This window comes from Rana temporaria, chromosome 3 (genome assembly GCF_905171775.1).
Source record: "Rana temporaria chromosome 3, aRanTem1.1, whole genome shotgun sequence".
Lineage (NCBI taxonomy): Eukaryota > Metazoa > Chordata > Amphibia > Anura > Ranidae > Rana > Rana temporaria.
Window position 1 is genome coordinate 368,147,308 of NC_053491.1, and position 25,199 is coordinate 368,172,506.

The following is a 25,199-nucleotide window of genomic DNA, read 5'->3' on the forward strand; positions in this document are numbered from 1 at the left end:
AAGAAATAGCTGAACATTCTATGTCAGAGGTCTAGGTATGAAGGCCTCACTATGTTACAGAGTTGTGCGAGTAAACAAGTCGCTGAACAGAGCAGATGGGGCAGGATATGAGAGTCATTCAGCTGAATTTGTACACATGCATGCTTTTTTTTTTCTGTCCACACATTTGACAAGTGATTCCATCCAGTATGCGACTGTATCCGCACGCAATGTTTACATTGACAAATAACCCTTAGGCAGTAAGTACACACCCTGTATCCATAGATATTTACTGACAGATTAGAAACGCCAAAAAAACAAACTGTATCAAGTTTGTCAGCAATGAGTGGTCGGAATTAAAGTAAACCCTAACAAAGAACTTCTCTTATTTGGTAGCTTTTAGTCTGTTAACCCATTACCTGCCCTTTAAATATTGCAACACCAGAGACATGCTTATCACACACGGCTGGCAGGTGGAATGAACGTGGCACACAAAGTAGGCTTATGCTGGCCATAGATGATACGATTCCCCCCCCCCCCCCCCATCAACACAGTGTTGATGAGGGAATCCCTCCCATGGAGATATTGTGTTGAGGGCGTGGGGCACCATATAGACAATACAGCCACTGACAAGCACATGCAAAAATTTGACATGCTGGTTGTACCAAAGTCAATCGATGGATCGACTTATGTACAATCAGCCTACCCATAGATGGTTTGAATCTTGTCAGGTTCCTGCTGAACCAGCCTAGATTCAAACAGTCTATATGGCCAGCTTTAGCCCATATACAAAATCATTGTACACCGGGCATAAGACAATAAATTAGAAATTAACAGGACCCTGCAGGGCAGGAAGATGTTGAACCGATATATTCATCCTAGCACTGTCACTTTGTTGGGATGCATATGGGCTTCCCGATCATGTGATCAATGTGACTGGCTGTTACAGTCGTCACAAGATCAGGAGACCATCCTAGCCATTTATTGTTGCTATGCAACTGAACTGTTGGTTACAGCACAGTCACAGTGCTGGGGATGCGTAATTGAATGTATTCCCAGCACACGAAAGGTCCATATATATTTGGACATGGACACAAAATTGTCATACTTTCGGCTCTGTATGAAACCAGAATAAAATTTAAGTGAAACAATCCAAATGAATTTTAAGTGCAAACGTTCAGCGGGGATTGAAAATAAATATCAAAGTACAAATAGGAACTTCAACCATTTTTTATACAGTCTCCCCATTTTTAGGGGCTCAAATGTAATTGGACAAATGAATCCAAACAAATAAAATGTTAATTTTTAATATTTTGTTGAGAATCCTTTACTGGCAATGACTGCCTGTAGAACCCATGGACATTACCAAAGACTGGGTTGCCTCCTTTCTGATGCTTTGCCAGGCTCTAACTGCAGCCGTCTTCAGTTCTTTGTGGGTCTTTCTGCCTTTAGTTTTGCCTTCAGCAAGTGAAATGCACGCTCAATTGGGTTGAGATCAGGTGGTTGACTCGGCCATTGCAGAATATTCCACTTCTTTTACTTCAAATGCTCCTGGTTGCTTTTGCAGTGTGTTTTGGATTATTGTCCATCTGTACTGTGAAGCGCCATCCAATCAACTTTGCTGCATTTGGCTGAATCTGGGATGACAGTATATCTCTAAACACTGCAGAATTAATCCGGCTGCTTCTGTCACATCAATAAACACCATTGACCAAGTGCCACTGGAAGCCATGCATTTCCATGCCATCACACTGCCTCCACCATGTATTACAGATTTCGTTAGGTGCTTTGGTTCATGAGCTGTTCCAGGCCTTTGCCACACTTTTCTTCCCATCATTCTGGTACAGATTAATCTTGGTTTCATCCCTCCAAATAATGCTTTTTCCAGAACTGGTCTAGCTTTTTTTTTATGTTTTTTTCGCAAAGTCAAATCTGGCTTTTTTATTCTTATGAATGGCTTGTACCCTCCAAGTTTGCTCTCATGAAGTCTTCTCTTGATTGTAGATTTTGACAATGATAAATACCCACCTCCTGGAGAGTGTGTCACTTGTCTGGATGTTGTGAATGGGTTTTTCTTTACCATAGAAAGTATCCTGCCAACATCCACCACTGTTGTCTTTCATGGACGTCCAGGCCTTTTTAGGTTGCTCAGCTCACCAGTGCGTTCTTCTTTCCTCAGAATGTACCAAACTGTTGATTTGGTCACTCCTAATGTTGCTGCCATCTCGCTGATGGATTTTTTTTTTGTTTTTGAAGCCTTGCAATGGCCTGTTTCACTTGCATGGACAACTCCTTTGAATGTATTTAGGTTCACAGCAATAGATTCTCATATCTACCACAATTAGAATCAACTCCAGACCTTTCACCTGCTTAAGAAATAGCCCACACCTGGCCATGAAAGAGCTTTTGATTCAGTTCTCAAATTACTTTTGGTCTCTAAGAAAAAAAAATCCTCCGATTTGGATGTACACATCCTCAAATTAAACCTGAGTGTGCGCACTTTCAGCCCATATCCATTATATACCTATAGCTTGAATATGTTTTGGTAAATACCTGAAAAAATTAAATAAAAATTGTGCCATGTCCAATATATACATCTCCATCCAACTGTATGTGGCAGCACATAACGCACTCCCTCATGCTGCCACAAATATACGTACAGCTGGCACAAAGGGGTTAAACATAGTATTGAAAAAGTTTTGTTATAGCCATTTGACAAGTGCAAACAAAAAATGAATGTTGATCCTGCCACAAAATGTTGAAACTTCCTGTGCTGCACTCAGATCGGTTACATGGCTTCCAGCTATCTATGTGGACTACAAAACACTGCCCTCTATGTTACAGAGAAGAGGGAGGTGTTCTGCAGCCGTGTCCTAGGATGACAATGATGCTCCTCCATAGATACAGTACAGTGGATGAGTGTTGCAACTCTGGGACAGGAAGTGTATTACTGGCAGAATCACCAGGTGAAAAAGGGAACAAAAAAAAAAAAAAAAAACACGATTGCAGTCACTACATCTAAGGACTGGGAAGCTGTAATATTACATTTGTATTCCTGTATCCGATTAAAAAAAATAAAATAAATCACGTACCTGAAAATGCTAGGATTACAGACATGTTCTGGGTCCAAGGCAGCTCCCTCCATGAACTCATAGCAGAGTCCGTTGTTAAAGGTGCAGTACAGTCGGGGAGCACAACCGTGAGACTGCAGGACCCGAAAGCTCTTCAGCTCCTCATCACGGTCCACAAGCAGCTCTGTTTTATTCCCATAGATCCTCACCAGTACTACATCGTCCATTGTATTGCCAACATAGCAACCGATTAGTTTGTTGGTTATGCCATCAGTAAACACCTGCAAAATGAAATGTAGGTTAAATACAAGACCAATATCTAAAATGTTCTCCATTATACACAAAACCATAATATGAACTTAGAAATAATAGGATATTTTATCAGATGACTTTATCTGAACTCCAAACTGCCAAATATGCAGATGAAGCACATACTGTATAGTGGTAGTGTTTTCTGCCAAAGGATTTGAACATCTATTCTTGAGATGTACACAGTTATGCCACAGAGCAGCCTGACAGGACAGAAAAATCTGGTTTCGGATTGACCTTATTCTTTCTCCCCGATCAGCGGTCACATGATCACCCGTCGCTCTCTCCCTCCACTGTATGAACTAGGGAGGGGCTGAGCTCTCCCTCTGAGGTTTGCCGGGCGGTCACGGGTCACTGTAGTGTAGGGCCGAAACAACTAATCGATTAATCGACAACTAATCGATTATGAAATGAATCGATTACAATTTTCATAATTGATAAATCGGGCAGTAACATAATGGGGTAAAAAAATAAAAAAATAGCCCTTTATAGTACAAAAAAGCAAATCGCTAATGTAAATATTACTTTTACTGTCCCACAGTAAAAAAATTGAACCCCTTACAGTAGCGATTATTTGCTCTTTTTGTACTTATTTTTGTTTTTTTTAACCCCCATTATGTTACTAAACATCTCAGACCTGGGTTCACATTGCTTTTTGCAGAAACACACTACAGTTCATTTACATGTTTTCCTATGGGACACGTTCACATCCATGATGTTTTTTCAGCTGCTGCGTATTTGGAAAGGGCAAGGACTTAAACGCAAAACAGTGCTATTTTTTTTTTTTTTTGGTTCAATATACTGTATTTATCGGCGTATAACACGCACAGGCATATAACACGCACCCTAAATTTAAAAAGGGAAGTTTCAGGAAAAAAAAAAAAAAAAAAAAAAAAAAAAACTTTCCACAGTCCCCTGCGTATAACACGCAGGCACAGTTTACCCTCTATTTTCAGGGTAAAAAAGTGAGTGTTATACGCCAATAAATACAGTACTTCAATGGAGAAGCTGCAGAAAAGCATGTAATGCGTTTTTGCGGCAATTTGTGTTTTGTAATCTGCCCAACAAGTTGGCCCAAAAAAAAGGCTAATAATTTATTTTTATTTTTTAAGGCCATTATCCGATTAATCGAAACAATAATCGGCCAACTAATCGATTATAAAAATAATCGTTAGTTGCAGCCCTACTGTAGTGTATACATCAGAGAAAGAGTGCGAAGGGCGGTCACTTGGCCACTGATCGGGGAGAAAGCATAAGGTATAAAAAAGACAGTATACACTACAGGTTATCATAGCATGTTTGTAAGCAGTAATGTTTGCATTGCTCTGAATGGTGCTAGAAGGGGAGTGGAGGGATGGCCCATACACAGACTAGCTGACAGGCGGGGGGGCTTGAGGCCAAAAGAGGGCAGCGAGCAGGGCTGCGGATGCCTGAGGCACGTAAAATGACCACGGTTGTCAGGGGTCAGTAACCATGATGACCCGTGGTCAGTTTAGAAAGGGGGTGGGGGCAGAAACTGGCAGGATAAGCCAGGTTTTTTAGGTGATAGAAGGGGCCAAATTACACAACACAAGCACTGGGTAACAAATGCTTTAAATAACATTTACAGGACTTGCTGACCTGTCGTCTGCCCCCACCCCAAGCTTACAGAGACATGACACACTGATCAAGTCAATTCAGTCACTCTGCACTTTCCTCCTCTCAGAATGCTCCTTTATGGAATATAAACACTGCACCACAATTAACTGGCTCCTTGCGCTTCTAAGTTCTGTTGAGACTTCAAGATGCCAAACCAGGTCACACACACACACACACACACTTAATGTAGTAATAAAAACCAAGCTGTATATAATATATTATACATACAAATAATTGACAACTCAAATGTCAGCGGATTCCTGCAGAATCCATCAAAAAATCTGAGCTATGGGTGGCCATGCAAGCTCTACCTGGCTGCCAGAATACAATAGCTGGCAGGAGAGTTTCTTCTGGGAGTCTATAGATTTTTTTTTTCTCTCAGCCTGAGCCTCACATGACTAGTCTTAAAGTAGTTGTAAACACATATATACACCCAGTGAGGTGAATGATCTCTACACAGATTAAAACAAATTGTACCTGTTTATCTGCAGTCTTTTGTCTGCAGCCAAAGTCTATAATTGATAAAGCTTGTCTGAGTGGTCAGATAAAAAGGGGGTGGAGAACTGAAATTACACTTTGCAGAACTCTGTCAGGAGAGCTCTGAGAGCTGATTGGAGGGAAGAGACACCCCCCCCCCCTCCACACAGGAACAGAACCAAGGCCATCAATCAGCTTGGAACTCCACCTTCTGTAACATTTTCTTTTGGCACCAAGTAAACTTGTCAGAAGTGAATCATGCTGACAGCAAACAAGGAACAAGTAAACAGAAATATGCTTTGTTCATATTTCATGTTAGAGGTTTACAACCACTTTAAGCAGAATCCCCCCCCAGGCAGAATATATATATATATATATATATATATATATATATATATATATAAATAAATCTTTGTATAAGCCAGCTTTAGTCTTTTCTTTCTGGCTCATAATAGCGTCTATGGACAACAGCCCCGAAGTCATGCATCTGAAGAGTGCAAATATGCCCACGCATGTGCAGATCAGGATACTGAAGACGACTTCTCAATGGCCATGGAGATACGGGAGGCGCAGCCATGAGGCAAACCAGAGTGACCCTAGAACAACTGCTAGAATGCTGCCGAAGTGAATATCAGTTAACAGGCTGATTATCAATAAATAAGAGTATCTCCAGATAATCTGCACATGTATGGGAACGTAAAGACTGTAAATGCCAAGCAAAAAAAGGTATACTTTTCAGAAGGGGGTGATAATGCTACTCTACAGGTTTGTATATATGGAGCAATTGCCACCAGCAATCTTCAACACCAATGTATCTGAAATCTTATTTTCAGAAAGTGCCAACAAGGTTCAGAGTACAGAAAGTTCAGGAGCAAATAAATTCTACATCAGCCGACAGAGCAGTCAGGATGTTATGCAACAGCTTGTAATAAACCTGACCACATCTAGTCTCTGCTTCCTATTCTGCTCTTCTATAAAAGCTGGTCAAACTCCATTCTACGTGTACTTCTAGAGTAACAGATTTGCACATCAGACCTGCACAAACTCTCACTACATACAGGTCCCTATAACCTTCAGGGCTGGTGCCTGTGTTTTAGGCTCCGTGCACACTGGAAGCCAAAAAAATAAAAAAATAAAAACACGTCAGTAGCTTTACAGGGAGCCTTTCAATGTTTTTTAGCGTTTCAGTGTAGCTTTTTTTTCAATGGATAAAAAAAAACACACGTTCTTTTAGGAAGATTTTCTTTTTATTCAAGAAGAGTTTGGTGGTGCAGGCAGCTTCATAGGGGTGTCTATTACATATTTAAAAAGCAGCCTCCCATTTGCAGAAAATCCCAGGAAACTCTGCGGTGGATCTCACATCCAACTGTAGGCAGGGTCTATTCACAGGTAGCTTTCTTTTGGTGCCATTTGATCACCACAAGTTATTTTTTTCCCTGCTGAATTAAAAAAAAAAAAAAAAAAAAAAAAAAAAAAAAGCTTTGTTATAAAAGTTCTCCTTCAACGACGGGCACTGATGAGGCTGCACTAATGAGGGAGCACCGATATGTAGAATTGATGGGCACTAATAGACGGCACTGATCAGGAGGTGCTGACAGTCATTACTGATTGGCATCTGTGAAGGGCACAGACAGGAGTTAGATGTTCATTGTGGTGGGCATCTCTAATAGGGGCTGTGGCAACAATCAATGTGTTGATTATCAGCGCACACACCCACCCTGACAGGAGAGCTGCCGATGGGCTCTCCTGTCAGAACGAACTAAGAAAAGCAGATTACTGGCACTTCCTGGTTAACGCTGCGATTGGTCGACCAGCCGCCGCAGTTATACTCCGGCAGGTTGGCTCGGATTCGCAAATCGCCCAAGCTGTACGTCGGTCCCTTTAACCAATGGCCATGATGTGTGGAACCCGCCAATTGCCGCCACTGGTCTCTATGTGCAGCCTTCTCCACAAGGACAATATATGACCTAGATGTTAAATCTGACTGTTCCTCCGAGTGGGCTCGTCACGGAGTCCAATCCCAAAAAAAACCCCTGGCTCCTAGTTTCAGAGTATATTTGTCAAGCCCTGCTCTATATACTACTGGGAGGTCATACTGGTTCGCAGGACTAAAAATACAAACATCTCATGTGTGATAGAACACCCATATGCAGAGTCCTCCGAGTACACAACACATGGGATCCCAGGGGAATGTGCAAAGTGTACGCAGACACAATACCAGCTTACCAGGCCAGGCACCAGCAAACAATGAGACTGTTATACAACTTCACCAAGAGGCATAACAGAATCTAATACAAGTGCTATTTTTGTGTATATTGCACAATGTATACATTCTGCAGAAAATATGAACTATTTCTCTGTACTTTCTGCGTGTGTGTGGAAAATATATCTGGAATGCAGAACCAGTGCCAGCTAAAGAAAAGGGGGAGGAACAGTCATTCTATGTTAGCAAAGCCATGACATTGATAGAAGAGGATAGACTTGCTGTAAAACCCTGAAGAATGGACTGCAATGAGTTTGTTTTTAATGTGCCCATCGCTTTTAATGACAAAGTTCATATCAATCCTGGTGCCTGTGCAGTTTTTGGCTCTTGTCTGACACTGATCAGTATCTGCTACAGCCCCTCACCTTTGACTTTTTAGAATATAATTTTGCAGTCTGATCACTGGAGGCGAGGAGACTGAGGGTGTACTCACCAGTTTAACCGAACTGTGCCCGAGTTTGATTCTGCTGGCTTGCACTCTCACTGGATTGTACTTTTACAAGTGGACGAGGCACAGGTGCCCTGAAGGTGTGAAACCAGGCCGGGGAACGCTTAAAAGTACCGGTGAGACTACACTTCCTCCTGCCTACAGCCGACTAGTCAACCTAGATAAACTTAATGAAGCTCATACATGGTTTAAAATGGTAATCTGTACTAGAGGTCGACCGATATATCGGCTGGCCGATATATCGGCCGATATTTGGCCGTTTGAGAAATCGGCATCGGCCGATTTTTTTTCCCAAATTAGGCCGATTTTTAACATGGCCGCTAGCGGTGCCACGGCTCCGGAGCTAGGCCGAAGCCACGGCCTTTCCCGATGATGTGACCGCGGCGGCAATCCGCGGATTGCCGCCGCGGTCACAGCATCAGGAAAGGCCGCGGCTTCGGCCTAGCTCCGGAGCCGCGGCCATCTTGGTACACCCTGCGCGGCAGCCAACCAGCGGGCCTATAACAGCCAATCGGCGGCGGCCGCTGCCGACATCCTCCACTCTGGAAAAAAACCGTCCCGACATGCTGCGCGCCCTGCCTCTGCCTACAAATCCCAGAATGCAGCGCGGGCCGGCAGTTACCGGCCCGCACTGCATTCTGGGGTTTGTAGGCAGAGGCAGGGCGCGCAGCATGTCAGGGGACGTTTTTTTTCCCAGAGTGGAGGATGTCGGCAGCGGCCGCAGCCGATTGGCTGTTATAGGCCCGCTCTGCCTTCTGGGGATTGTAGGCAGAGGTGGGGCAGCACGTCAGGGCCAGGGACATTGGAACTTTCTTGTACTGAGGGATGGAATGGAGCCTGGAGCGCTCCGCTGGTGGCAGTGAGGTGGCAGTGAATGACATTGGGCTGTACTGGTGGGCACTGATGTGAGGCACTGATGAGGTGATGCACTGGTGATATGTGCTGGTGAGATGCACTGGTGGGCACTGATGAGGTGATGCGCTGGTGAGATGCACTGGTGGGCACTGATGAGGTGATGCACTGGTGGGCAATGATGGGATGCACTGGTGCATTGGTGGGCACTGATAGTGTCCATCAGGTCCACCTCATTGGTATCTGATAGGCTGCACTGGTGGGCACTGATGGGCTGCACTCCACCCTAAACAATTATCTCCTCTCCACCTTAGGTTTTTGGAAAGGAGGGGGAAAATAATAAAAAATATATATATCGGCATCGGCCAGAGAAAAACCCATATCGGTCGACCTTGTACTGTTGCGGTATATTGCATCAGGAATGTATTCATGTAGACTTACAATTTCACCGACGGGTCCAATTAAATAAAGGTCCAAAGTAAAATGACAGTAATGTTTTAGATAGGTTAAAGTTGTTTTCAGACTGGTATGCAAACACGCGTGGTAAGCAGCTCCAAATTGATTCCCATCAAATGATCACCTATTTTACAACTAAACCTACTCCTATTTGCAAACTGGCACACTTGGCCCAGTATATGTCCTGTCGGGGGTTCAGACATGCATTGCAAAATTTTAGATTTAGCGACATTTAAACAAGTGTTTAAATTAAAGAATGATTTGCACATTCTAGAACAGAATGACTTCCGATAACACTGGACTAGTCAAAATGATTTCCCAACCTGTTCTCCATACAATCAATTTAGAGAAACGTTAACAAGACAACTAGCTTGGCATAATGAGCGGCCATAGTTTGTGGAATAGGATCCCTTAAACAAAAATTTGGTTGAGCAAATCTTTTAGAAGATAAACTGATCTATGGTCAGCCTGTATGGAGGTAATCTAAATGACAATGATGAATGTATGACACTTCCCTGACGAGATGGCTGGCAAACCAGAGGGAATTGGTGATAAAGAACACATTGTACAAGATGCAGAATGGACGGTTTTTGGGCAAGCATATAAATGCACCAACGCATGTTAAGTTGTGTTAACTCCAAGCTGCTCTCGCCGTTTTGTTTGCACTGTGAAGAGAACAAAACATCCAGCTCATGTACAGTATTGTACGTATACAAAGAAAGTTCAAGAGTTCAAACCATGGTTGTTTTTACTGTACTGAAAGATTTTAGAAAGTATAAAGTGTGCATATACCCTAAAGAGAAACTTTAGTCAGGCCCAAAAAGTTACATTCAGGATTTGAGGCAGGGCAAACAGTTCGATTCCTGCTGAACTGGCTGAGATTCGAACCGCTGAATATGCTTCCATCTTCACCCGATCTTCCTTCCAGGTTCGTGGGCTTCGGCAAAATAAATGGCCGAGCCGGCGATTACGTTACTCCAATGCATGCACGAGTGGCCGTTTATGGTACGTCTCTGAAGGAACAGCATGTGAATGCAGTTCCTTCAGAGAACATGCGCCAGGAGACTTCACTGGTTGCATTACCCGCTTCAGCCCCGGACCATTTTGGTGGTCAAAGACCAGGCCACTTTTTGTGATTCGGCACTGCGCGGTTTTAACCGACAATTGCACAGCCGTGCAACGTGGCTCCCAAACAAAATGGACGTCCTTTTTTTCCCCACAAATAGAGATTTTTGGTGGTATTTGATCACCTCTGCGGTCTGAATTTTTTGCGCTATAAACAAAAATATATATATATATATATATATATATATATATATATATATATATATATATATATATATATATATATATATATATATATATATATATATATATATAACCACTTGCCCACCGGGTTAATTCTGGCACTTCTCTCCTTCATGTGAAAATCACAATTTTTTTGCTAGAAAATTAATCGGAACCCCCAAACATTATATATTTTTTTAGCAGACATCCTAGGGAATAAAATGGCAGTCATTGCAATACTTTTTGTCACACCGTATTTGCGCAGCGGTCTTACAAGCGCACTTTTTTTGGATAAAAATCACTTTTTTGAATTAAAAAATAAGACAATACATTTTGCCCAATTTTTTTATATATTGTGAAAGATAATGTTACGCCCAGTAAAATGATACCCAACATGTCACGCTTAAAAATTGCGCCCGCTCGTGGCATGGCGTCAAATTTTTACCCTTAAAAATCTCGATAGGCGACGTTTAAAAAATTCTACAGGTTGCATTTTTTGAGTTGCAGAGTAGATCTAGGGCTAGAATTATTGCTCTCACTCTAACGATCGCGGCGATACCTCACTTGTGTGGTTTGAATACCGTTTTCATATGCGGGCGCTACTCGCGTATGCGTTTGCTTCTGCGCGCGAGCTCGTCGGGATGGGGCGCTTTAAAAAAATTTTTTGGGTTTTCTTATTTATTTTTATTTAGTTTTATAATTTTTTACACTGAAATAAAAAAAAAATAAAAAATTGATCACTTTTATTCCTATTACAAGGAATGTAAACATCCCTTGTAATAGAAAAAAGCATGACAGGTCCTCTTAAATATGAGATCTGGGGTCAAAAAGACCTCAGATCTCATAATTAGACTTAAATGCAAAAAAAAAAAAAAAAAGTCATTTTTTCAAATGACAAAAAAAAAAAATGTTTCTTTAAGAGGCTGGGCGGGACTGACGTTTTGACGTCACTTCCGCCCAGCAGAGCTATGAGGACGGGTGAAGGAGATTTCTCCTTCAGTCCCGTCCCCGCTCAGCTGCCGGACACATCCGATCCCCTCCGCCGCTACCGACGGCTCCGGTAAGAGGCGGAGGGCACGGGAGAGCGGCGGGAGGGGGGGGCCCTCTCCCGCCACCGATAACGGCGAATCCACCGCGGAGACCGCCGTTATCGTGTACACCACCGCCCCCTGAAAAGATGAATATCTCGGTTGTGGCAGCAGCTGCTGCCGTTATCGAGATATTCAACTTTAAAAACAGGACGTCTTTTTGACATGGGGCGGTGGTCAAGTGGATAGAGATTATATATATATATATATATATATATATATATATATATATATATATATATATATATATATATATATATATATATATATATATATATATATATATATATATATATATATATATATATATATATATATATATATATATATATTAGTCCCCCCCCCCCACAGTTTAGGCCAATACGTATTCTATTTTAAACCAAAAATATCGCAATAAGCGTTTATTGATTGGTCTACGCAAGTTATAGCTTCTACAAAATAGGGGACTGTTTTATGGCATTTTTATGAATTTTTTTTTTTTTTAATAGTTATGGTGGCGATCAGCGTTTATCGTAACTGCGACATTATGGCGGACACTTGACACCATTTTGGGTCTATTGTCATTTTTACAGTGATCAGTGCTATAAAAATGCACCGATTACTGTAAAAAGGCCACTGGCAGTAAAGGGGTTAACCATTAGTAGGGGTGCAACATTTAAAAAAAACTCATGGTTCGGATCGTTCCTCAGATCAGTCACAGATCGGATAATTTTTCAGATCACCACCATATATAGTCCCCACTGAAATATCCACATCTCCCCCACTGTATATTAGATTGTCTGCTTGCTGACACAAGCAGGCAGATCCACGAGCAGTTGAGGCGGGTGATGTCAGTACGCTGCTCTAGGGGAGCTCACCTAGGCCGCAGCTGGGTGTACCAAGATGGCCGCCACTCCGGAGCTAGGCAGAAGCCGCAGCCTTTCCTATGGCCGAGGCAGCGGAGCTCAATCCGCGGATCACATGGTGTGCCGATCCATACATGGTGACCCGTTGCACCACTAACCACTAGGTGGCGCTGCAGGGGTTAAGTGTTCCCTAGGGAGTGATTCTTACCGTAAGGGGGCGTGGCTACACATAACACGTCACCGATGACCTTCATGATCAGGGGGAACAGACATCAGTGACAGTGTCACTAGGCAGAATAGGGGGAATGCCTTGTTTACCGTCTTTGCCGACCGCAATTGCGTGCCTCCTGGGAACATAGAGTTCCCGGGACCCACGGCCGCATGCATCGCGGCAGATTTAAAGGGACGTTCCTGTAAGCCAATCTGCCTGCCCGTGCCATGTTGTCGACGAAAATAGTCGTGCGACGGTCGTCAAGTGGTTAAAGTAAATATCTCCTAAACTGTGCATGTTTAGGTTTAGTGCATCTATAGGCAAGCCTTTTTTTAAGTTTACCTATAGGTAAAAAAAAAATCATACAAGTGAGTTTACTCCCACCTTAAACTTGATGACATCAATAGTCTGTCCACAATCCAAAAAGAAATACAGAAAGCAGAAGACCAAAACTGGATGAAAGAGTCAAAGATCATTTTAACAGTTGTTAAAAAAAATTATCTAAAAGAAGCAAACACATTTCCCTTCATCAGAGCTCAACCTAGGATACAATATGGAATATTGAATATGAAACAGTGACTTCCCAGATCTACAGTGGATATAAAAAGTCCACACAACCATTAAAAATGAGATTTCTGTAATGTATAACATTAGGCAAAGATAAATCAATGCAAAACTTTTCCACCTTTAAAACGTGACCTATAAAACTGTACAACTCAGTTGGAAAAAAATAAATAAAAATAAAATGTGGTTGCATAAAATGTGCACACCCTCTTATAACTGGGGATGTAGCTGTCACAATTAAACTCACATTAAATATGAGTCGGTACACATATGCCATCATTTAACCACTTCCCTGCCCTCCCATAGTCATATGACATCCACAGATGGGATCTCCCATCCATGTCCTGTTTGAAGTGAGGAGACCGATGTGTGTTCCCAATACAGAGGAACACAGATTGGTCTCCTCCCCTTGTGAGTCCCCCCCCCCCTACAGTTAGAATCACTCACTAGGGAACATACTTAAACCCTTCCCTGACAGTCAAATGTACACAGTAATCAGTGCAGTTTTATAGCACCAATCGCTGTATAAATGTGAATGGTCCCAAAAATGTCCGATATGTCCGTCGCAGTGTGTAATTTATATATTTTTGGGTGATATTATAGCCAAAAGTAAAAAATATTGAATTTTTTTTCAAATTCTTGTTTATAGCCCAAGAAATAAAAACCGCAGAGGTGATCAAATACCACCAAAAGAAAGCTTTTGGAAGCTCTCCGCAGAGAGCTTCCAAATCATCAGAGGGATCTCATTGTTAAAAAGGTATCAGTCAAGAGAAGGGTACAACATAATTTCCAAGGCATTCGATATATTTTCTCCACTTGATGACTGTCTGGACTGTCTTCACTGTGTTTCATGGTATAACACAGTGACATTACCAAGAACTGGACGTCCCTCCAAAATTTGTGAAAAGACGAAAAGAAAACTGGTCAGGGAGGCTGCCAAGAAGCCTACAGCAACATTAAAAGGAGCTGCAGGAATATCTGGCAAGTACTGGCTGTGTAGTACCTGTAACATTCTCTAGTATTCTTCATATGTCTGGGTTTTGGGGGAAGAGTGGCAAGATGGAAGCCTTTTCTCTTAAGAAAAACATCCAAGCCCGGCTAAATTTTGCAAAAAGACATCTGAAATCTTCCAAAAGCATGTGGGAAAATGTGTTATGGTCTGAGGATAACGTGGGGGCGCGCAGTGCGGGGTGTCAGTCTGACACCCTGCATCTCCGATCTCTGTAAAGAGCCTCCGGTGGAGGCTCTTTACCACGTGATCAGCCGTGTCCAATCACGGCCGATCACGATGTACACAGGAAGAGCCTATTGATCGGCTCTTCCTCACTCACGTCTCATAGACGCGAGTAGAGGAGAGCCGATCGGCGGCTCTCCTGACAGGGGGGGGTTTCCCCTAATTGATCAGCACAGCCCCCCCTCCGATGCCCACACTAGACCACAGGGAAGCCGCTAGGACTACCAGGGATTGGGGGGGAAACGTGTGGATGGTCAGGTACATCCCCCATGGCCATCCACATGTAAAAAAATATGCACAATAGATGCCAATCAGTGCCCACAAATGGGCACTGACTGGCAACATGGGCAGATTGGAAAAATTGTAAATAAAAGTGCCACCCCTCAGTGCCACCCTTATGTGCCCATCAGTGACACCCATATGTGCCCGTAATTGAAAAATAAAAACTTACTTATTTATAAAAAAAAAAAAAAAAAAAAAAAAAACTTTATTTCCCCCCCAAATTTTCGGTCTTTTTTAGGTGTTGCGCAAAAAATAAAAAATCGCAAAGGTGAACAAATACCACCAAAAGAAAGCTCTATTTGTGGGAACGAAATGATTAAAAAACTGTTTCGGTACAGTGTAGCATGACCGCACAATTGTCATTCAAAGTGCGACAGTGCTGAAAGCTGAAAATTGGCTTGGGCAGGAAGCCGAGTAAGTGCCTGGTATGGAAGTGGTTAATTCTCTTTTTCTAATCTCTTACTATAGCATTAAAACTATTAAGATTTGCTCTATAACAATACTGTACTATAATCTCCTGAAGAAGCGTTGATGTTCCCCACGAAACATGTTGGGAAACCGATATACAGATGGGATTATCAATAGAAGATAACAATAATCAACCATAACATATACCATCTATAACCTTGTAGAGCTGAATGTCAAAGAAAAGTTTTTTGGTCTTTAACTTTTAGATGTTTTGTATGTTTTTAAAGATTTTTTTAATAAAAAGGTTATATATAATTTATGTCTAGCCTTTGCGCGGTACCATAAAAGTCCAAAATAGCTTTATACCACTTATTCCTCTAAAAACCCCATACCCACAGTGAAGCACTGTGGTGGCAGCATCATGCTTTGGGGCTGGTTAATTTTCTGCTGGAACAGGGGCCTTAGTCAAGGTAGAGAGAGAGAATAATGAACATAGCTCCAAATACCAGTCAACTTTGGCTAGAAAGCTGAATATGAAGAAGAGGAACTTCATCTTTCAGCATGACAATGACCCAAAGCATACATCCAAATCAACAAAGGATTGGCTTCACCAGAAGATTAAAGTTTTGGAATGACCCAGTCAGAGTCCAGACCCGAATCAGCTTGAAAATCTGTGGGGCGATTAAAAATAGGGCTGTGCACAGGCTATGCCCCTAAAAACTGCCCAGACACGACCCATTTTCAATGCCTTGGCTGAGGGAAGGAGGTTTTCATCCAAGATTTGATGGTACACTGTCCCATCCATCATCCCTTTAATGTGGTGAAGCTGTCCTATTAGCAGAAAAAACACCACCAAAGCATAATGTTTCCACCTCCATGTTTTAGGGTGTGGATGGTGTTCTTGGAGTCATAGGCAGCATTCCTCCTCCTCCAAAATTCGGCAAAGTTGAGTTGATGCCAAAGAGCTTAATTTTGGTCTCATCTGACCACAACACTTTCACCTGTTTCTCCTCTGAATCATTCAGATGTTCATTAGCAAACTTCTGATGGGCCTGTACATGTACTTTCCTGAGCAGGGGGACCTTGTGGGCATTGCAGGATTTAAGTCATTCACAGCTTAATGTGAAAAAATGGTTACTATGGTCCCAACTGCATTGGGATTAGGGCTGTAACTAAAGATTATTTTCACAATCGATTAGTTGGCCGATTATTGTTTTGATTAATCGGATAATAGCCTTAAAAAAAATGTTTTTTTTTATTTTTTTGGGCCAATTTGTTGTACAAAACACAAATTGCCGCAAAAACACATTACATGCTTTTCTGCAGCTTCTCCATTAAAGTATATTAAAAAAAAAAAAAAAAAAAATATATAGCACCGTTTTGCGTTAAAAAGTCCTTGCCCTTTCCAAATACGCAGCAGCTGAAAAAGAATCATGGATGTGAACGTGTCCCATAGGAAAATATGTAAATGAACTGTAGTGTGTTTCTGCAAAAAGCACCAAAAACAAAGGTGTGAACCCAGGCCTGAGATGTTTAGTAACATAATGGGGGTTAAACAAAACAAAAATAAGTACAAAAAGAGCAAATAATCGCTACTGTAAGGGGTTCATTTTTTTTTTTACTGTGGGACAGTGAAATACTTACAGTAGTAATTTGCTTTTTTGTACTATAAAAGGGCCAATTTTCTTTTTTTTTTTTACTGGTCGATTAATCGATTATGAAAATTGTAATCGATTAATTTCATTTCGGCCCTACTTGGGATCATTGACGAGATTCTCCCATGTAGTTCTGGGCCGATTCCTCACTGGTTCTCATGATCATTGAAACTCCATGAGGTGAGATCTTGCACGGAGCCCCAGACCGAGGGAGATTGACAGTTATTTTGTGTTTCTTCCGTTTGCGAATAAATTGCACCAACTGTGGTCACCCTCTCACCAAGCTGTTTGTAGCCCATTCCAGCCTTGTGTAGGTCTAAAATCTTGTCCCTGATATCCTTGGACAGCTCTTTGGTCTTGGCCATGGTGGAGAGATTGGAATCTGATTGATTGCTTCTGTGGACAGGTGTCTTTTATACAGGTAACAAGCTAGGATTAAGATGACTTAATTTTTTTCCCCTTGCTGTAATTTTTTATTTTTATATTTTTGTGACAGAGCGAGACCATGTCACTATGAAAAAAAAAACAAAAAAAAATATGACAGGATTTGCATTAAGGGTTAATGTGAAGTTCCAAACACTGCTTCTGAGCAGAGAAAGCTGCATTTATGTCTGTTTCTGGGTTCTAGATCGGAACTTTTAATCTTGTGTCCAGATTTTACCAGGTGCCTGCAGCCTGTCTAAGTACACAGGTGTACAGAGTCGTTAACTACTTAACCCCCGGACCATATTGCTGGTCAAAGACCAGAGCACTTTTTGCGATTCGGGACTGCAACGCTTTAACTGACAATTGCGCGGTCATGCGACGTGGCTCCCAAACAAAATTGGCGTCCTTTTTTCCCCACAAATAGAGCTTTCTTTTGGTGGTATTTGATCACCTCTGCGGTTTTTATTTTTTGCGCCATTTAAAAAACAAAAATAGAGCGACAATTTTGAAAAAAAATAATATTTTTTACATTTTGCTGTAATAAATATCCCCCAAAAATATATATAAAAAAATTTTTTTCCTTAGTTTAGGCCGATACGTATTCTTCTACATATTTTTCCTAAAAAAAAAAAAATCGCAATAAGCGTTTATTGATTGGTTTGCGCAAAAGTTATAGCGTTTACAAAATAGGGGGTATTTTTATGGCATTTTTATTAATATATTTTTTTTTACTAGTAATGGCGGTGATCAGCGATTTTTTTTCGTTACTGCGACATTATGGCGGACACTTTTGACAAATTTTTGGGACCATTGGCATTTTTATAGCGATCAGTGCTATAAAAATGCATTGGATTACTATAAAAATGCCACTGGCAGTGAAGGGGTTAACACTAGGGGGTGGGGAAGGGGTCAAGTATGCCTGGGTGTGTTCTTACTGTGGGGGGGGGGGTGGCCTCACTAGGGGAAACACTGATCTTCTGTTCATACATTGTATGAACAGAAAATCAGCATTTCCCCGCTGACAGGACCGAGAGCTGTGTGTTTACACACACAGCTCCCGGTCCCCGCTCTGTAACGAGCGATCGCGTGTGCCCGGCGGCGATCGCACCCGCCGGGCACACGCACGGGAGTCGGGGGCGAGCGCGTGCGCCTCCGGCGGCGCGCACGCGCCCCCTAGTGGCCGCTGAAAGAGCGGACGTATAGCTACGGGCTCTCGCCCAGGAGAGCCGACCTGCCGCCGTATAATGACGGTGGCTGGTCGGCTAGTGGTTAAATACTCAAGTTCAGCAGGATGCTGCGGCTAAAGGCAAAGAGCCATAGGAACCAGTAAAGCTGGACAACAAAGTCAGAGGGAATGATAAGAAGAGCAGTGGTGCTGCCAACAAGGGAGCCAGGTGGCTTGGTATTTTTGTTTGACTTCATATTGATCGCTAATGTCCCACCATGCAATAGAATGTATACTATAAATAGATGGAAATAAAAGGAAAGCCATTAGCACCACATATATTGTTTTCCAACTGCTATACTATTAGGAACACGGGGCCTCTCTTTCTTTCATGAACACACACACCCAGTATAGTGAAGAGCATTCTTCACAGAGATTAAGATTATAAATACATATTTGAAGAATGACAGTACGTGGAATGTTAACAATCTATGTTCAATGGCAGAAAAGTACACAGCCAACATTGCAGTCCTAAGACACGCACATGAGCCTCCAACAAGACCCAAGGCTTCCATATACCACTACTGTCATTAAACAAGAATTTAAACTTAAAAATAAATGTAACCCATTTTGCAAAAAGCAAACATTTGCATTGGAGTTGGCAAAGCATTGGTGCAATGCTCTTGGTCCTACAGACTTGGCTTCCATCTCCAAGTATGGACTTTCAGATATGGAGCTGGGAGGGAGCATCAATGGACTACAAGTGTCGTGACATCACTACATTTGTGCTCCATTGGGAACTACAGTCCCTTTGCCGCTGTGGTAGATGAGACTTGTAGTTTTTTCATTTAATCAAAACTGTGATTGTATTACATGGCTGTGCAAGGGCAGGTGACTCAGCTATTCCGATTTCAAATCTGACAGTAGCCAAGGAGGGAGAAGAATCTCGATTCTGTAAGGGGGGGGGGGGGGTTGGTTTGAATGGCTGTGCACACTGACCATGCTTCATTACACGTAAGCTTTTAGCAGGCAACTGGTTGAAAATTACAGACAAAGATTTTAGTGCCAACTAGCATGGGGAGTGGAAACAGAACTATGCAAAAATGAAAGAGCGATGCACAGCTCAGATTCTTCAAAGTGTGTATTGAAGAGCCCTTCAAATTGGACTTTTGTGCATTGAAACTCAAAAAGGTGTCTGATCCCATACATATAAAAAAGGGGATACAAACATTGACCAAGAGGAAGGACATTGTGATACGCCCAGCAGACAAAAGGCGGGGGTGTAACAATTCAGTCAAAAGAACAGTGTCAGGAAGAAATTAAATCACCTACAAGATGAAACAACCTATACTAAACTGCTGGGAAATCCCACCATCCAATACAAAAAGGAGCTAGAAAAAAAATTGTCCATTTGGGAACGAAAAAGATGTTAAAAAAAAAAAAAAAGCCAAATACCTGATCCCTGAATCGTGCAGAATTCCAGTCATTCTATACTATCCCCAAGGTTCCCAAAGACAGATTGAATCCACCAAGAAGACCCATTGGAAATGGGATAGACTCACTCACATCTAGAATAGGACAATATTTAGATAACTTTATACAACCAGCAGTACAAAAAAAAAAAAAAAAAAAGGCTTACCTGAAAGATACAAAACACATACTTCAACTGCTTAAAAACAAAATTGCAGTATTAGAAGCGAAGACTCTACTAGAAATGGTGGATGCATCACCTCTCTATACCATTGTAGACCACCAAGCTTGTGACTCTACTAAATGGTTGCCCAGAGAATTTAGTACCCTTATATGAAAAACAAAGAAAACACCGGATTAAAATGTATAGAGTTTTGCCTGAAGTATAATTAATTCTGGCATGATCAAGCATACTATAAAACAAACTGAATAAATGGTGATAAGCGCTCCAGGTATGTGATAAATCACAATACAGTATATAAGCAAATGAATAAAACACAATCAAATAAAGGGGGGGGGGGTGAGTGACCAAACTCAAAAATGTGCTGTGCGTGTCAAAATAAACACTGGAATTAACTGAAAAGTAGTCTGTGTAAGGACACCGTAAATCACTTGGGGGTGTCGCGTCCCCTGTGCATCAAGAGTCACCACAATGTGCACATATACATATAAATACTGTGAAAAAATATATATATTAATAATAAGTGATCTCTAAATAGATCTAAAATAAGCAGCAATAATGATGGTGATATGACAGTCTATTGGTGAGGATGATGGGATGTTCACATATGACAATTCCTGTATGTAAGGCAGTGATAGGGGGATCCTTATTGGTGTTGTAGTTCCCTTACCATGAAGGTGCTATATGTGCGCATATAGGGATATCCCTCAGGGTCTCCAATCGCCTATTCCCTTGGATCACTCAGTGCAGATATTTTCAACTGGTGTATGCCTTGAAGGTGTTAATAATGTTGGTCCTCCGGGTCTCCAATTCCTTTATCTTGGGATCACTCGGTTGGCTGCAGCTGCTGCATAGCTCCAAAAGGGTCCAAATGGTGGTATTCCAATGGGTAAAGCAATGGGATAGGGAGAAAAAAGATTGCCTCCGATTGTGTAGTGGGTTTAGGGATCCAAAAATGATTTATTAAGAACATATGAAAAGCAGGTGATACAGAGGATAGCTCAGAAGACGGTTTAGTATTTCCAAACAGCGCTGGTGAATACAGTGCAGACGTGGCATTTGAAATTACCGCCTACGTCCTGTGGCCTCCGGCTTGTGTGAGTGATTTCCTCGGTCTCGGCTTGCGACTCCCTACGGCGTTACGTCACGCACCTCGTGACTTCATCAGGGGATTGCTATTGGCTGTCGGGCCGCCGATTAAATACGCCCAAACCGGAAGTAAACAAGCTTCCATTTTCTTGTAGTCCATGTAGGTGGACAAATCTTAATTCAATGAAGATGGCTATAGGGACGTATTACCAATGATGATAATAATAATAGGTACCTCGGAGGATAATAGGTATCCCATTTGATATGTATAGTAGGTGCAGCTCTGCTGGGCTGAAATTACATATATAGGTAAAATTGAGTTTAAAAATGTGCAATCTCACCGCCATCAGTGAGAGACAGTAAGGATCGGTCATTTATATTGTAAAAAGATTACTATTTAGATAACAACAAACATATAATTAATTTTAACCGGTGAATGGTGCAATAAAAATGCTGTTACTGTCGGGAAGGACAGTAATCAATAATTTAATAAATAGCTTAAAATTAAAAGTAAATTGGTTAAAATTGTCATAGAGGGCAATATATAGCATATGTTGAGATATATTACTCACATAGTGTTGAATGGTTGTTCAAGTATCTCGTGCCCAGATGTGCAAATGGAAGAGAATTGCCTCAAAGAGGTCATACTTATTTTAATTAATATATAATGGTGAAAGCGTATATAGGAATGGGAGTCGTAGGTGAGTGGGAGTAATAGGTGATAGGTTACCGTCCTTGCTGGGAAATTGGCTAGTAGACACATAAGGACTTATATCTCGTTGTGTGAGGGATCCTAGCTCCAGGTTATGGATGTAATGTTAATGGTGAAAGACCATATGTCTTTTCAACTGAGTGAGAGAGGTGTGGTAGACACCCCACATCCATTGACTCCACATGACTATATGGTACCCTTAGGTACACTGATCTCTTTAAAGTAAGCTCAACCGACACTCCCACAAGCCTAAGTCCATCAGGACCAATTAAGTGACATATAAAAATATGATAAAATGAAATCACAATAGACGTATATCAGTACATATAGAGAATACTGTATAGTGCTGAAGTGCAGAATGAGGTTGATCTAAAAAATGGTCTAAAAATTATTTAAAAAGCAATTTAAATCAAAGTCAACATTCATACCTCCTGGGGTAAGTGTGTTTAATGCATGTATCCAGCGTGACTCTTTCTGACTAATGACACGTATTTTATGGCTCCCTCTCCATGATGCTTTGTATTTTTCTATGCCCCAAAATTGCAGCATAGTGGGGTCCTGGTTGTGCACCTTTGCAAAATGGCGTGAAACGCTGTGTTTGGGGAAGCCTTTGGTTATGTTACGTACATGCTCTTCCATTCTAAATTTTAACTTCCTTTTCGTCCTGCCCACATATTGCAGGTTGCAACTACATTGGAGCACATAGATGACACCCTCTGTGTGACAACCAATGAAGTCTCTGATTTGGTGAGTTTGTCCTGTTTTAGTGCCACTGAATTCTAGTCGTTTGCCTTGAAAAGGCTTTGCATGTCTGCAAGCAAAGCAATTTCTGCACGGGTAGAATCCTTTTCCTTCAAAAAATGAGAACATAGGTTTGGGGGGCGAGGCTATTACCGATTTCACCAGTATATCTCTTAAGGTGGGGGCCCGTTTGTAAATGACTTTGGGTTTATTTGGGAGGATTGTCTGCAGGTCTTTATCGCCCAATAAGACATGCCAGTGTCGTTGGATGAGTTTCTTGATTTCTCTGTGTTGTACATTATAATCTAGTATAAGACATGGTGCGGCATTGTTCGGCAGTTCTTGCTTGGCTGTCTTATTCTCCAGCATATGATTTCTGTCAAGTTTTTGTACATCCCTTACTTGTTCTTTTAGCCAGGATGTGTCATACCCTTTATCTTCAAATCTTTTCCCAATAAATAGGGCCTGCTCACTGAAGTCTTCTTCCTTGGTGCAGTTTCTTTTGAGCCTGACTAGTTGACCTTTCGGGATATTGTAAAGCCATGGTTTGTGATGGCAACTTTCTACCGACAGATAGCTGTTAGTGTCAACCGTTTTGAAATAGGTTTTGGTAATAATTTTATTACCCTCCAGTGTTATATTTAAATCCAAAAAGTCCACTCCTTTGGTGTCTATTTTCCAGACCAGTTTGATGTTCTTCTCATTGTTATTCAAACTATCCATAAATTTCTCCAAACTCTCTTTGCTGCCATTCCAAAGAATGATAACGTCATCTATATACCTCTTATACAGTATAAGCTCTACCGGCATATGTTGGTAGATGGCCGTTTCCTCCCATTGGGCCATGAAGGCATTGGCTATGCTGGGGGCGAACTTAGCGCCCATAGCTATGCCTATGGCCTGCTTATAATAGGTCTGGTTGTGCCAGAAATAATTAAATTTGAGGCAAAACTCCAAGCATTTAATCAAATACTTGCGTGGTTGGCACATCAGGTTGCTGTGTTTGCGTAATAGCCACTTGGTAGCATGGCATGCATCATGATGGCCTACAATGGTATAAAGCGACGCAACGTCAGCTGTGGCAAGTATGGTAGTTCCTTCTGCCACAGAAATCCTAGAGACAATAGAGACAATAGAGGCCCTCCTCCTCCAGTGCAGGAACCATATGGAGGATATTATAGAGGACCCCCTCCACCACAAATGTATGACTACTATGGTAACCCCATCAGAGGACCTCCACAGTCATCTGAATATTATGGGGGACACAACAGAACCCCTACTGTGGTTCACAATAGATTTGAACCACTTAGAGGACAACAAGACCAGCATTATGAAGATTCACGATTAGGTTATGATTATTACCAACATACAGCACCACGGTCCTCTTTTTTAGACAGGGAAAGGAGAGATCACTCTCCACGGAGATCAATGCAAGAGCCCCACTGCTCCCCCAGGAGACAGATACAAGAAAACACAACAAGACCAAGTCCAGAAATAAGAGGGGAAACAGAGCAGGAAAGGGACAACAAAAGAAAAAGAAAAGACGAGGAGAGAACGTGGTAAACTTAACCCCCACTGAACTGACAGTTGAAGAACTAGCAGTTCTGGATCGTGGGCTCAAACATGCACCTATCAAAAATCTGAATAAATTCGACACGTATATTGGAATTCGAAAATACATTAGAAAGCTCAACATGAAAAAATATTTCCTTAACGATAAACTTCCACATTCCATACAACAGCCACCAAGCAACGACGTAACACATAGTACGTTACGCAACAACTCTACCTTCAACCCACAAGTGTCAGACAACCATCACATAGAGGTCTTCAAAAGGCTAGTCCTTGCAGACCTGGAAACATTGGAAGTCAAAAAGAAATATGATCCGACACATATAAAAAAGGGAATCAAATCACTTATAGAAAAGAGAGATGTGGTTATCCGCCCGGCGGACAAAGGGGGAGCAATAGTCATTCAGACTAAAGCACAGTACTTGGGAGAAATAGACCGCCAATTGTCTGATGAGGAGACCTATATTAAATTACCAGGCAATCCCACCAACACATACAAAAAGGAATTAAAATTGGTGGTGAACCTAGGTGTCAAAAGAAATATCTTGAACAAAAAAGAGGCCAAATATCTAGTACCTGAATGTTGTAGAACTCCAGTAATATACACAGTGCCAAAAATACATAAATCCAAAGATAATCCGCCTGGAAGACCCATAGTAAATGGCATCGAATCACTTACATCTAGGATGGGCCAATATATTGACTTTTTTATTCAAACACCAGTACAAAACACGCGTGCCTACCTAAAAGACACTAAGCACATTCTGCAACTTCTA

At 41.7% G+C, this 25,199-nt stretch overlaps 1 protein-coding gene across 1 annotated transcript in view; it reads right to left on the reverse strand.

The window, feature by feature from the left end:
- The window catches only part of ETNK1 (ethanolamine kinase 1), a 57,693-nt gene that overhangs the window by 18,733 nt on the left and 13,761 nt on the right, over positions 1–25,199 (reverse strand). The window contains exon 2 of the mRNA XM_040345427.1: positions 3,072–3,331. Within this exon, the coding sequence (XP_040201361.1) occupies positions 3,072–3,331 (260 nt within the window). The remainder of the gene's footprint in view (positions 1–3,071; positions 3,332–25,199) is intronic.